The sequence below is a fragment of the Podarcis raffonei genome, chromosome 2, assembly GCF_027172205.1.
Source record: "Podarcis raffonei isolate rPodRaf1 chromosome 2, rPodRaf1.pri, whole genome shotgun sequence".
NCBI lineage: Eukaryota > Metazoa > Chordata > Lepidosauria > Squamata > Lacertidae > Podarcis > Podarcis raffonei.
Genome location: NC_070603.1, coordinates 62,781,525 through 62,795,471, shown reverse-complemented (window position 1 = coordinate 62,795,471; position 13,947 = coordinate 62,781,525). Strand labels below are relative to the sequence as shown.

At 38.7% G+C, this 13,947-nt stretch overlaps 1 protein-coding gene across 2 annotated transcripts in view; it reads left to right on the top strand.

The window, feature by feature from the left end:
• The window catches only part of RNF130 (ring finger protein 130), a 40,851-nt gene that overhangs the window by 13,894 nt on the left and 13,010 nt on the right, over window positions 1-13,947 (top strand). Inside the window, exons 4-9 of one of the 2 annotated variants that reach the window (XM_053376994.1) lie at window positions 5,026-5,097; window positions 5,877-5,959; window positions 7,387-7,483; window positions 8,096-8,300; window positions 10,756-10,849; window positions 12,974-13,156. In XM_053376994.1, coding sequence (XP_053232969.1) covers window positions 5,026-5,097; window positions 5,877-5,959; window positions 7,387-7,483; window positions 8,096-8,300; window positions 10,756-10,849; window positions 12,974-12,989 — 567 coding nt within the window. In that variant the 3' untranslated portion in view covers window positions 12,990-13,156. Of the gene's footprint in view, window positions 1-5,025; window positions 5,098-5,876; window positions 5,960-7,386; window positions 7,484-8,095; window positions 8,301-10,755; window positions 10,850-12,973; window positions 13,157-13,947 lie in introns of those variants that run through there. The other variant, XM_053376995.1, reaches the window with a different exon arrangement.

Below are 13,947 nucleotides of genomic sequence, written 5' to 3'. Positions count from 1 at the left end.
TTTTTCTACTGTATTTTATGAACTGCCCTGAGATCTATTGAGGGTGGTATACAAATCAAATAAATAAATAAATAAATAAGCATGACATAACTAAACTGCTGCTGTTTGTAACCTTCATTTTCATTCATTTTATTTGTATGCCACTTTCCACAAAAAATCATGCTCAAAGCAGCTTACAAAATAATAATAATACCAGGAGTACATTTCAAACAAGTACTGCAAAAATAATTTCATAATAACATGAGAAACCAATAGCAAATATAGTAACATACAAAAAACCACTTTTCAAAAATATAACAAGATTACTTAAATAACATGAATCATCCAGTAGCAAAAACAACAAGGGAGCTTCACTGTTTCACCTTAGTCCTAGAAACACTACTCCCATAATGCGCTGGTTTTAAAAAATACGGACAATCTTCATATGTCTGAGAGTCTTAAGTAATGGAAGACTAGATCTTCAACATTTTTCTGAAATGCATTGTGTCATTTGTTAGGAATTAATTTCAGTGTAATATGCTATAAACCATTCGGGAGTTGAAATGCAGACATTTTCCTCCAGTTGGGAGCATTGTAAATTGCCAAATATTGTTAGCAAGATTCTATTCTAATATAAATTGTTGAGTGACTTGCTTGTTTATGGTGTGTGTGTGTAGCTATTCAGTGTTTCTCATTCATTGTAGGTAAACTGCATTGGGGGGAATATAGGTGTGCCTTTATTTGGGGGTTCTGAAAACAAGGTCTACAGAGCTATGGAAAAGAAGAATTTTTTGGATTGAACGGTAGCTCACTGTTTCCTATTGCAAGGCAGGGCAAAGATTTTTCTCAGCCTGGATTTTGAAATGAGGCCTTCATTTTAACGTCTCATTTGCCCCAGTGGAACAAAAGGGTAGTGCCCAAACAGGACCTGAGAAGCTAGACATTGTTTCAAAATATTGGTTTTAAATACATCAGCAGAAGGCCAGTGAATAAGTTACAATCTTAATAATATCCAGAAGAAATTAACAGCACATTATACATATTGGGGAAATAAGGAACAGTATGTGAAAATAATAATTTCATGGAAAACAAAATGAATATGAATATGCAATTTTAGTTTAATATTTAACTTTAGTCAGAGGAACATAATTCAAATTAACTTTACAAAGAATCATGATGGCATGCAAAACGAATAATTTTTAACTGTTATGCAACTCTATTGTTTGTTCCTCTAAAACATTCACTAGTCCAAATGACCTAAAAGCTGTGCTATGTTTTAGCCGTATAGGCACTTGTTCTAAATACTAAGAAAAGAGAAGATATAGCAAATAGCTACCAATCCAAACAGGGTAGTAGTCAACTAAGTTTTACCCAGAGTAGAACTGTTGAAATTAATGAACATGACTAAGCCAGGTACATTTGAGTATGTCTGCTCTGGGTAAAATTTCACTGAATACAACCCAGTTCTGTGTAGCAATTACAAGGAACAATTCTAGTAACAGAGAAGTAAAAGCTTCCCAAAACAAGTAATTAAGATTAATTGGAGCTGTACAAAAAGTATTTGGAAAACTGGTATGAATAAAGAAAAAAACCCCAGTGTAAAATTACCATAAACTGTAAGAATGGAATAAAAAAGCAAAGTTCTCTTCTGCATTCTAGAGAAAAGTTACAGGAGAGAAAGAAAAACTGCTTTTGTGAAATAGAGATGAAGCTAAGATGGGGTTCAGAGAAGAATCTGTCATTTCTCTGTTTCCCAACATCCCCAAATCTTTTCCTGCTCACTGGTTTATTTCTTTATTTTCTTTCCTCACAACTTTAATTTGTTTTGTACTGGTAAATGACAGGTCATGGGGCAAACACTTGCAGAAACAGAAAATCTGCTCCAGCAAGTCCCCCAACTCTCCAGGGAGTTGTAGGGGGAGGAAAGGAAGGGGAAGTCCCACAGTGCAAGTGGAATGGTTCTCCATTCAGTTTGAATTCCATCCTCTGTACCAGGGGCCAGTCCACTGTCCTTCAGACCTTGTGGGGAGCCGGACTATATTTTGGGGGGAAAGCCCCCCCAACTCTCCCTCTCTTCTCCACAGCACCGGACGAGCCCTGGTGGCTGCTTACCTGTGCCTTGTGAGTGGCAGGGGCTGGCGGCAGCAGTGGAGGGACAATGAACGGCATGATATGGCTGGCTCCAGAGAGGGGCTGCTAAAATGGTGCTCGTGGCTCAACAAAGCCCAGCCCACTTCCTCCTCTAGGCAGGGCGGGGAGAAGCCAGGAGGAGGGAGGGAGGAGGTGCCGCTGCGGTATGTATGGGGGGGAATGGCGCAGCCCGAATGATCAGAATCCCCACGCCGATCCACGCGGCGATTCCCAGACCATCCGTGGGCTAGATCCAGAAAGCAATTGAGTCGGATCCAGCCCCCGGGCCTTAGTTTGCCGACCCATGCTCTGTACAGTCGTACCTCGGAAGTCAAACGGAATCCGTTCTGGAAGTCTGTTCAACTTCCAAAACGTTTGGAAACCAAGACATGGCTTCAATCGGAAGCCGCATCAGATGTTCGGGTTCCAAAGAACATTTGCAAACTGGAACACTCACTTCCGGGTTTGCAGCGTTCGGGAGCCAAAACGTCCTTTTATCAGATAAGCATAGTCACTTTGCCCTGTTGTACTTGAAACACCCAGGAAAGAGGAGGTTGTGAGATACTTTCTGTTCTGCTTCATAACCTGTGTGTTTATGCGGCTTCATTACTTTTGTATTTCAGACTTTTGACAATGTTACAATTCTCTTTTTTACCTATCTTGTATTTGGCAGTTGAAAAGAATAACAGATAGGCAACTGATTGGACAAAGTAGCAATCCTATACATTAGCAATTTCTGGATTTCAAAAATCCACACCTGAACAGTTGCTCTTTAAGTAAAAGTCTTTAGACCTTTTTCCTTCAGAATTTTACAAAGGTCAGGAGAAACTTGATAAAACTTTTATGTGGTTTAAAAGGCTTGTCTTATTAAAATTTTATGAAGAGGTAGCAACAGCTAGAGCACAATTGGAAAAGCTTAGCTATTTTATATAGGGGGGGGAACAGCTGCTAAGTGATAGGATAACTGTGCATTTTAAGTCTGTTGCTGACTTCACACAATAGTTTGGAAGTAAACTACTGCTTCTGAAAAAAGGTTAAATATCATGAAGCTTGCTTTGATATGCCAATAATGCATTTTACAACTCACATGTGTTTTGGAATCAAAGAAAGCATTTAGCAATAGACTGGGCTTGGTCTGTACTCACAGCCAGTAGTTGGCAAAGTATATATTCTACATCGCTGCCTTGAGTGAGCAGAACTATTGAACTTTTTGGTCATTATGGAACCAAATATGTAGTTAAAACAGCCAGCTTTGAAATTTTACCGTGTCTTAGGTTAGGGAAAACGTAATGGAAATTAATAAACAATACCCACTTCTCTTTGCCATTTTGGGATGGCCATTACCCCATTATGAGACTGACTGAAATATTTAAAACCTTTTCAAATGATACCTGTGATGTTTACTACTGGGGCAGGTTCTGCTGCTGTTGATCTTTTGGTTTTACTATTTTAAATTGGGCTTTCAGCTGTTCTGTTTTTAGTGTACTTCTAATTTTGTAAGCAACTTTGCATTAAAATGAGTTGGAGTGTAAATGGTTCTCTCCACAGTACCATCCATATAATATTGGATTAGTAAGAGACTGTTTGGCTTGTTTGCTGTATTGATTGAAGCATACAAAGGGCAGTCTTACTTAGCTTTTTGTTGCAGGAGACCTGCAATTGGCTTATCAAGGGGCTGGCTGGATTTTAATGTGTTGAAACTTGTCCATTATATGGCAATGTTTAGGAGTGGAAGTATGCTGAAAACACTTGATTTGGGGACCTTTTTGCTTTTCTCTTTATAGCCTATGTGACTTTACAGTGCTGATGAGCTTCCTATTTTTCTCATATTTAATGGACAATGAGAAAAATAAAAGATACATACTTGAATAATGTAGGAGACATCCAGAGGCACAAACAAGCAGAAGCAGGCCAAAGTATTTAGCACAATGGATTAATATGTTCCAAATGGTCCACTTGTTCCTTCTCCATTTCATCATCCTAAGCGTCCAGTTGAATGTAAACATTGGAATGGCCTCTGATTTGGCCCTTTCCGTATGTTACTTTGAAATATGATTCTTTTGATTGCTGATTCCTCCTTCCATTGTGCCCCCTGAAAGGCTGATCTAGAAGGTTTGGGCACCCTTTGGAACAGAATGGAAGATGCTGCAAAGGGCTGAAGGGGAAAGGGGAAATTGGTGCAAGGCCCCCCTCCCCATTCTAATAGGTAGCTTTATTGTATTTGGAGCCTTTCCATAGATGGAAGGTGCCTTTTTGTTTGCTGAAAGGGCACTCAGGATCTATCCCCCTATAAAGCAAAGAAATACATCTAGCAAAGATTAACACAATTTAATCTCTCTTTACATATTATTGACAAACTTGAGAAATTAAAAAAAATCGGAGATTTCTGGTTTCAGGTGTTTCCAGAATAGCTACAAGATGATATCAGGAAACATCTCTGTAACAGCATACTCTTCTAAATAACAACATAATTACAGTAGCTTAAAGAGCAAAAATGCTAACACATTGCTTGATCCTCACTGTATAAACCTAATCCTCCTCCTGTTGGGAGTCCTGGTTACTGAAGCAAGGAAATGTGAGCTTGTTCTATTCAAAGTGACCTGTCTCAGAAATCTATTGAATCACTTGGCAGCTGGCCATTCTCAATTGCCTTGGATAATATTGTTGAAGGTGAATCTGCACTTTAAGCGTAGACGTTCTTGCTTGCAACTAAAAGGGATTCCCATAAAATATGAGCTTGATGTTTATGGCTCAAAGAGACTTTAGTTTTGAAAGTGCCATGAACTGTGCACCTGGTACTCTTCAGAGTATAGTGAACAAGCTGTAATCACCATTTTAGTATATAACCAAAGGAGATTTAAGAGGAAGAAGCACAGTTTTTCCAACACCTAATAACTCTCTCTGTGTTTTATTCAGCGTCGACTTGGAGATGCAGCAAAAAAAGCTGTTGGTAAATTGACAACAAGAACAGTGAAGAAAGGGGATAAGGTATAGTCACACAAATGAAATGTTAGTCACATTTTTTCTGGAGAAAAGTATTAACGCTTATCTGTGCAAGTCTGTTTCCCCCCCTCGATTTATCCCAATCCTTTTGGTTTGTGGAGTCCTCCACAAAAGAAGTTGTTGAGCTTTTTTGGGGGTGGGGGTGGGGAGGCCAGTGTTGTTGAGGGGGGCGGAGAGTTCTTTCACTTCCAACGATAAGGATCCAGCGATCAACCGCGAACATCCGGGGATTTACCTGTTGATCGCGGTCAACCGGTTGGACATCCCTGATGTAGATAATGTTTTTTGTTTGTACCCGGCCCATCTGACTGGGTTGATCCCAGCCACTCTGGGCGGCTTCCAGCATATATAAAAACATAGTAAAACATTAAACCTTATACAGGTAAAAGTGTTGACGCTTAGGGAGCTGAATACCAACACCTTACCCGTATTGCAGTTTTTCGTTTTCATTGGTATATATGTAGAAAAGGGAAGAGTATAATACCATGAGGAAAAATGAGAAAGGGTGGGCGGGTCCCCTTTAGTCTTCTAGAATAGTGGTTCCCAATTAGCTAAGTACTGCAGAACCCCTGTTTCTCAAACCCCAAACCATGGACCTCCGACTTTTGAAAATGTTGATATCTCTGTGTTAGTTTTTGTTATGTGAATGGTACCACCATACCTCCAACATGTCCCAGCACAAAACCAGGTCATGTGTCTTACTACAGGATTTCTGTGACTGTCTGCTCTAGAGATTGGTTGAATATTCACTTTGTTCATTTTAGGAAACGGATCCAGACTTCGATCATTGTGCTGTTTGCATTGAAAGTTACAAGCAGAATGATGTTGTCCGCATTCTTCCATGCAAGTAAGCCAGTAATTCCTCTTTCCTTTTTGAGAGTGTTTTACCCTTGAAAATATATGTCTTAGCTTCATTATCCTTTTTGTCACTCTTGGGTTCACTCAACTCATTAGAACCTGTGTATTAATTTTATGCACTTTTGTGTGCACACAATTTCTTAGAGTAGTGTGGGAGAACTATCCAAAAAGGCCTGGGTGGTGAAAGATACTTAGTATAGCCTGAAAAGAAAGTGGTTTGTGAATTAGGAGAATAGATGTGGTGGTAGTCAAATAAGACAATCATGGTACCCATGAAGAATTTTCTTGGTGACTTCCAAGGCGCTCAAACAGATCTCTGAATGAAGATGGGACCTGTGTGTGGCCTTCATATTGCAGAGTACTTCCTATAGCTGGAAAGTCCCACCCCCTTCTACTCTAATTGGTTCCTCCTCTTTGAAGGAAATCTTGAAAGTGCCATGGAGGATGTTTGAACTAGTTTGTGCAGTGGCCTGGAAAGGGAGAGGTAGGGTGGTGGCCACCACTTCTTTTATTGCCCAGAAAGGCATTTTATTTTGGGAAGCAGGAGACAGAAGCAATGGGAATGTATGTGGTATCTACGTGAGAAGGAAAGGGGCTTTCTTTTTCACTACAGAGCACATAAGAAATGCTGGAATCTGTAAAGACTTAGACTAAAATGTATTTAGTGTATTTGAATATTAATACATGATGAAATTAACAGTGGCAAGACATGTTACATAATTACAATGAGCTTGGATCTCAGATTACTACAAATCTGGCATCCGTTCACTTCCCTTATTAAGTCCATTTGGTATTACTGTATTTAGTTTATAAAACTACCTGACTTCTTCCCTTCATAATTATTTAAGTATTATTTTTCTGATCCATATACTTTCTCAGTATACCAAAACTTACAAGGATTTGACATCATGCTGTTGTTCTATAAAAAATTTTAACAAATGCACCTGAAGTTTTTTATTCTTCCTTCTGCCCTGTGTCCTCCTGTCTTTATCTGAATCTTTTGAGTGGTCATCTTAATATATAGCAAAGGACACAGGCACTGAACTGTATAAATAACCCAGTTCAGTTCCCATGTTCCTTGTTATAGGCACACACACTAAAATGGAAGATAACATTTTGGTATGTGTGTGGCTGTTACTTAAAACCCCTGAAATTGGTATGTTCTGTACAAAAATGTAACACAAGCAGAAGTTATAAGTGAAATATGCAATCCATACATTCTCAGAAGATCTAAATGTAGCTTTCCAATTAAGGAGTTAGTTGTGCATTAAACCCAACTCAAGGATGATTGCCAATTTATTCGAATTCCCAAAATAAATTGTTCAAAATTCCTAATATTTTTTCTTATTATGACCTCTCCAGTATGTCTGGTGTTATTAATAGTAACTAGCATTTGTTGTGCTGCTCTGTTTTCAGACATGTTTTCCACAAAACCTGTGTGGATCCATGGCTCAGTGAACACTGCACTTGTCCTATGTGTAAACTGAACATTTTGAAGGCTCTGGGAATTGTGGTGAGTCAAGTCTTATTTAAACAGTAAGGAATGTAGAGCTTTCCTTTCCAAAATGATCATAAATCAGTAAAGTCAGGTACGAGAGGACCAGAATTCCAGGGTGTTAGCCATTCTTCCTTTCTTGCATGAAATTGCAGTGTTCCAATTCTAAATATTGGAAGCATCCTTGGTAGTGGGTGTAAAAGGACTGTGGCAGAGGCACAGAGTGATTGGTTTCAGCATTGTGCAAGCCCTGGGTGTCTGCCTTCCCATTAGTATATTGTGTTTAGACCTACCTACTATCCCCTCTCAAGTATATTTGCCTGTCACTATTACTTTTGGAATTGGCTCTTTGTACAATTTATCATCTGGACACTATCAGAACATCTTATGATGGGATTACTGAATCCTTTGATTTGGATGTGTAGCTGACTGCTTGACAGTCCCTGTTCCAACTGGTTGCTGCTCAGCAGTAACTGCTTCTTCCTGTAAATCACATTTCATCATTGGTCACTATTGGATGTTTGTGCATCCCTCAGATAGCCTTCTGCAGACATTTTACAATATCTCTTATGATTTTGCCAGAAGCTTACAAAAAGGAAATATATTAACTTGCCAACACTGTGTTTACAGACAAATGTGCCATGTGCTGACAATATGGCCTTTGACATGGAAAGGCTCACCAGAGGCCAACTAGGCAACAGGAGATCAGTTCTTGGTGACCTTACCAGTGACACCTCACTCACTCTTGAGCCCCTGCGTACTTCTGGAATATCACAGTTTCCACAGGATGGGGAGCTGACTCCAAGAACAGGAGAGATCAATATTGCTGTAACTAGTAAGTGAAGTTTGGTTTTAATTTGAGCATTGTATGTTTCATGTTGCTTTCAGATTTATGCTCTATTACTGTAACATGCACGAAAGTTTTCTATTAGTTTTAAGTGACAGTGAAAAAGACTCATATTGAACATCAAGACAATGAACTTGGAAATAGCTTGGGCAAAATCTTTTTCAAAATTAATTACCAAGTAAGAAAATAGATTATACAAGTCAATTATATAAATGGCTAACAGTTAAGATGGTTAAGTATTTTAACAATTTTCCCCGTCAGTGAATTATGTTTGCAAATCATAATGGCTGGATCTAGAAATTCAGTAGATTGCTCCAATTATATCTGCCATCTTTTTATAATTATTTTTGGGTTTATAGTTTGAGTGCCATCAGAAAATCACATATGCCAATTGTTTATGAAAATCACGTATACCAATTCAACAATCTACCTGTGAACACAACCTTGCATTAAATGAACTCTGGAACAGTGATCTGTGTTGAGCTAGCTGTTTGGGGTATGATTTAAAGAAGACATAGTACCAGGTCCTAAAAGCTAAAGAACCCTTACTGGATATATAGATAAGAATTTTACTTCTGATTCTGTTGCACAGTCCAAGCCCCAGACAAACGGTGTAGTCCTTACTTTGTTCAATTCAGCTGCAACTCATCAAGGGTAGAACTTTCATATTTCCTGGTGCTAAGCATTGTTTGGTCTGCCTCATGATCAGTAGCAACACATGGCTTTTCTTTCTTTCTGCCTAGCAGGCCTGTGCAGAGCTTGTCTGAGGCCTGAGGTGGAAGTCTTGTTAGAATAAACTCAAATAAAAAAGCAGTCGGTCCCTGGCTGGGGCCCCTGGCCAGCTTAGTCCTCTGAGGCCTAGGGCAAGTGTATCTGCTTACCCCGCCCCGCCCTGCATGGGTCTGCTGCCTAACAGACCAGGTAAAACTATTTTATGGGGGAAATGCAGTATGCACTCCGACAAATAAGGATGAAAGTTTCTTTTAGTCCTCTATTTGCAAACTTGATGGTTATGTGAAGTTTTACTAACTAAATGTCTTTCATACACTATAAATGAATTGGTGGAACCTGGAGATATGTGGGAACACCTGAGCAGAAGCACTTGCATATTATTTGACCAGTAACTAAGAGAAATGTTTGGGCCAATGTGACATATACTACCACTCTGTATTTTGGGAGACTGCCAATTTTGACAAAAGAGCTGGGTTTGCGCCTAACATTCCCCATACGTCCCACACATTTATTTAAAAACTTCAGGCATGGAATTAGTGCCAGCAGGTTTTGCTTTGTTATATTCCCTCAGAAGTTGGGTTTGCAGTGTTATCATATTTCTATGTGTGAAGAATTTCATTTGTCAGTAAAATATCCCTCATGAAAATTGAGACTTACCATTGAATACTTTCTACAGTCCTGGTTCTATAATCTTAAAGTGGGATATATATCTTATAGTGACTTTGACCATCTTGAGAATGAGCAGTCGTAATGCACCCATCCTGTTGTTGTTGGTTTTGATTATTTCTTGGAGGCCCAGAACATATCTAAGAATGGATTGACAACTCTTTTTCATTGACCGGAAAGACTTATTTAATATTCATAACCACATAACTTTGCAGTTAACATAGGTTAAATCTCAGTGTACAAATACTGCTGGTTGCGAGAAATACACATGTACAGCTATACATACACCTTCAAAAACAAGCATATTTACTTGGCTTGAGTCCTGTTGCTTTTCCAGTCATTTAAAATGGAGATCATGATAGAAGAAATTCATGCAACATTTCAAGCACTGTCATCTGAAAACTTTTCTGATTTATTTTAATTTGTGTACATTGCACACATTCCTATGCCACAAAAAATTAAAATCAAAGAATGCACCTAGTTAGAAATGATGTCCAAAACAATCACATTCCTTTAAAAAAAATTAAGATGTACTTTTGTGTGATTTTTTTAGACTAAAATTATATTTCATTTTTTATTATTAATGACTCCCTGCTGAATTCTGCCTTTTAAAAGTGCTAGAGCACTTTATTTGTGGATAAAGGAGTGGAAGAGATGATACAGGGTCTGTGTGTGTGCTGTCATATTTCTTTTAATACAGGTCTCATTTGGAGATAGTCTTATTCCTTAACTGCAGGTAAAAATTTTGCTTATGCTTTCCTTATTTTGCATTTTACTTTGATCAGTCATTTATCATTAATGTCTGGACTCTGTGATCAATATTATTGTATCATTCCTCTTTTTCTCACTTCTCCCCATAACCTTGTTTGCTGGCCTTCTCCATTTAGTACCTTCTTTGCCTTCTGCTTTCCTCTGGAGCTTCACTTCCTGGTGCCCCACATGAGTAGAATTAGTGTCTTCTGCTTCTGATCTTTGAGGGCAGTTGCCATCGATTTGACATAAGCCTTCTTCCACGAGTGATTTCCTCCCTTTCCTTTGTCAACAGAAGAATGGTTTATTATTGCCAGCTTTGGCCTCCTGAGTGCCCTTACACTTTGCTACATGATCATCAAAGCCACAGCTAGCTTAAATGCTAATGAGTAAGTAAATGTTCAGATTGTGAGTGTGCCTACACATACAGCAGCATTGTAAAGAAATGATGAGTTGAAGAATTAGAAGGAAGGAGTTTTGGGAAACATCCAGAATACAGCGTTCTTTTACTAAGTTGCAGTATCAGATTGTTAGAACATCTGAGGATAGGTTTTCCAAGGGGAGGGTACTTTTTTATTTTTTAAGGGTAAGATGCGTTATCGTTCAATTTTACTTTGTATTCTGGCACTCCTGCTTTTTATTCATTTTGTGTGTGGATATGCGTGCATGCACTCCTTGTTTGGTTAAGTATATATTAGCAAGCCTACCATTAAGGGAGAATTGTAAGGATCATTTCCTATATGGACTTGAGTGAACAAGCCTAGATAGTGCCCGTTCAGATTTAGATAACTGAATGTTATTTATTTGTCTAGGAATTATATTCCAATAGGGAAGCTTAAGGGAAGTGCCATAGAGAGTAGTAAGGATGCTATTTTTTATTTAATATTTTTCTTCTGCTCCCAGAGAACCAAGAGCAGCTTACAATGAAAAATACAATAAAACAAATAATTTTTATCACTAAAACACAAATTTAAAAACAATTCCTGATAACAATTTAAAAGCAGCAATCAATGAAGAATCAAGTTAAGGCTTAGTGCTGTATGTTTTTAAATAGCTGTTGAAAGGAAAACTTTTTTTAGCTTATGTTTAGAGCAGAGTCTCTTGAATTCCTGATTCCAGCGTAGTGTTATCACCAAGCAAGTGCTGGCTTGTGTAGTAAGATGTGCATGAGTTTCCTGCATTTGTGCACAGCCTCTTTGCTCCCGCTTCATTTATTTCTTTGTGCAAGCTGGGAAACAAATCAGGAAACCAGAGTTAACCAAAGTTCCCTGTTACCTGCAAACTGGAGAAGTTACGGTTAACTGTAGATTCTTTGTTTCCTTACTCACATGAAGAGACAAGTGACCTGAAGCAAGTGCATGAAACAGATTAAGCCTGAATTTGTGCAAACACAGCCACTGAATCTTGTGTCCGCCAACCTAATGGCCTGAGGTAATGGCACAGAGAGCAGGGCTTCCAAGGCACATCTCAAAGGTTTATATGGAAACTAACTATCCTTGAGATAGCCTGGTCTAAGATTGTTTAGGGAGATAAAGATCCAACAAGGATGTACATTCTACAAGAAGTGCAGTATAGGAGAGAGCTTAAGGACGAGAATTTAGAGTGAACTAGGGGTGCACCAACATATGAGTACTTAGTAACTCCTGGTCCTGTGATCAGTCTGCTGCAAGTAAGGAGGACAAATTATGCAGCAAACATATATTTGCAAGCAAATGTACATTAATAAATTATGGTTCTAGCTACATGTGGTGAGCAGCATGAACACAGAGCTTGCTCTCGCACACTGCCCCATGAAGGAGGTATATAGGCTACATATTTTACAGTAATTGACTAGTTCACCAGCACCCTGGTCTGGAATAATCTTACAACTTACTCATGTAGCATTTTGGTTGGCTACTTTCATATTTCCAAAAAGAGACTGGAATATTTTTTTAGGGATTTCACACAATATTTCCTACTGGTGATAGTTGCATTAAACTAGAAGGTTCCTCCTAGATTTTTGTATTAAAAGTAAAAATGATGCTTGCATAAATGGATACTACAGATATCCAAAACCACTTTCAGTCATTACTTTGCCATGCTGGAACAAGATGTGCAAGTTTCCCACATAGCGCACCATCTCTGATCTTTTGGGTGGAGGAGATGCAGAGATTGTATTTTGGACATGACACAGTATAATAGGAAGCGGGAGAATTTGTATATTGTGTTCACGTACAGTATTTTTCTTTATTTTACCCCCCCCCAAAAGGTGTAGTAAATAAATTAAACCTAGAGTGGAGGTCAAGGTGGTAGCTAGAGTTCATAATTTATTTCCCATTTTTATGAACCATCTATTTTAACTGTAATATCTACGGATTTGCCACTTGTGAAAAAGGAATAGCTTTAGGCCTTCCTTCCCATTGACTGAAAGCACTAGCAAGTTGTTTTTATTCTGCTCATAATTTATTTTGAACATTTGTGCATTAAACAGCAACAATAAAATATTACTGATAATCTCTTTTACTTTCCCACAGAACTGAATGGTATTGAAGAAACACTTTGACTAATCGCTTTGGAGAGAGAGCGGCTTATTTTTATGTATCATTTCTTGATCATGTAACACAAGCATATGTTTTGTACATTCTATTTTCATAATTTGCTAATGCTGAAGCTTTGTATTACAAAAGACTCAATAAAAGGTCAATCATAAAAAATTATTCTGAGATTGAATTTTATTATACGCTTGTCAGTGGAAAGTGGTTCTCTCCCCCCCCCCCAAATCCAGTGAATGTTTCCACCTAGTTCTGTTCAATGTATGTACATGTATCAGATTTTGATCTAATACTTCTCCTGTAAATTCAAGGCTTAGTTCCTTGAACTAAAAGTTAACACAGAAGTTTGCAGGAGGAAAGTTTTAGGTCCCTTCCTTCTGCCAGCATGCCTGCTCTTCCGCAGAAAGCTGTTCTGAAAAGTCAAGAAGGCCCTCTTAAACAACGTGAGATGTAGACCCTCCAAGTGTCCCTATTTTCCAGGGACAGTCCTGGATTTGCAGAAGCCATCCCAGTTTCTGATTTGATCCTGGAATGTCCTGCTTTTCCTTAGGATGTCCCTATTTTCATCAGATAAATGTTGGAGGGTATTGAATAGGATATCCCTAATAATCAGAGAAATGTTGGAGTGCAGGCCTGGTGCTGCTGCAGAGAGGACGAACTGCCTAAAATTGAGGTTGGATCCTAAGATAAGTTAACTTATCTAGGAGTACAGTTTCCCATTCTTTCCCTCTTCTAGTACCCCACCATGCTCCATTTTATATTATTCAGGAGGGCCCTTTGATCTTCTACAGCAGGCATCCCCAAACTTGGCCCTCCAGATGTTTTGGGACTAAACTCCCATCATCCCTAGCTAACAGGACCGGTGGTCAGGGATGATGGGAATTGTAGTCCCAAAACATATGGAGGGTCGAGCTTGGGGATGCCTGTTCTACAAAGTCTTTTCAGAACTCTGAGGG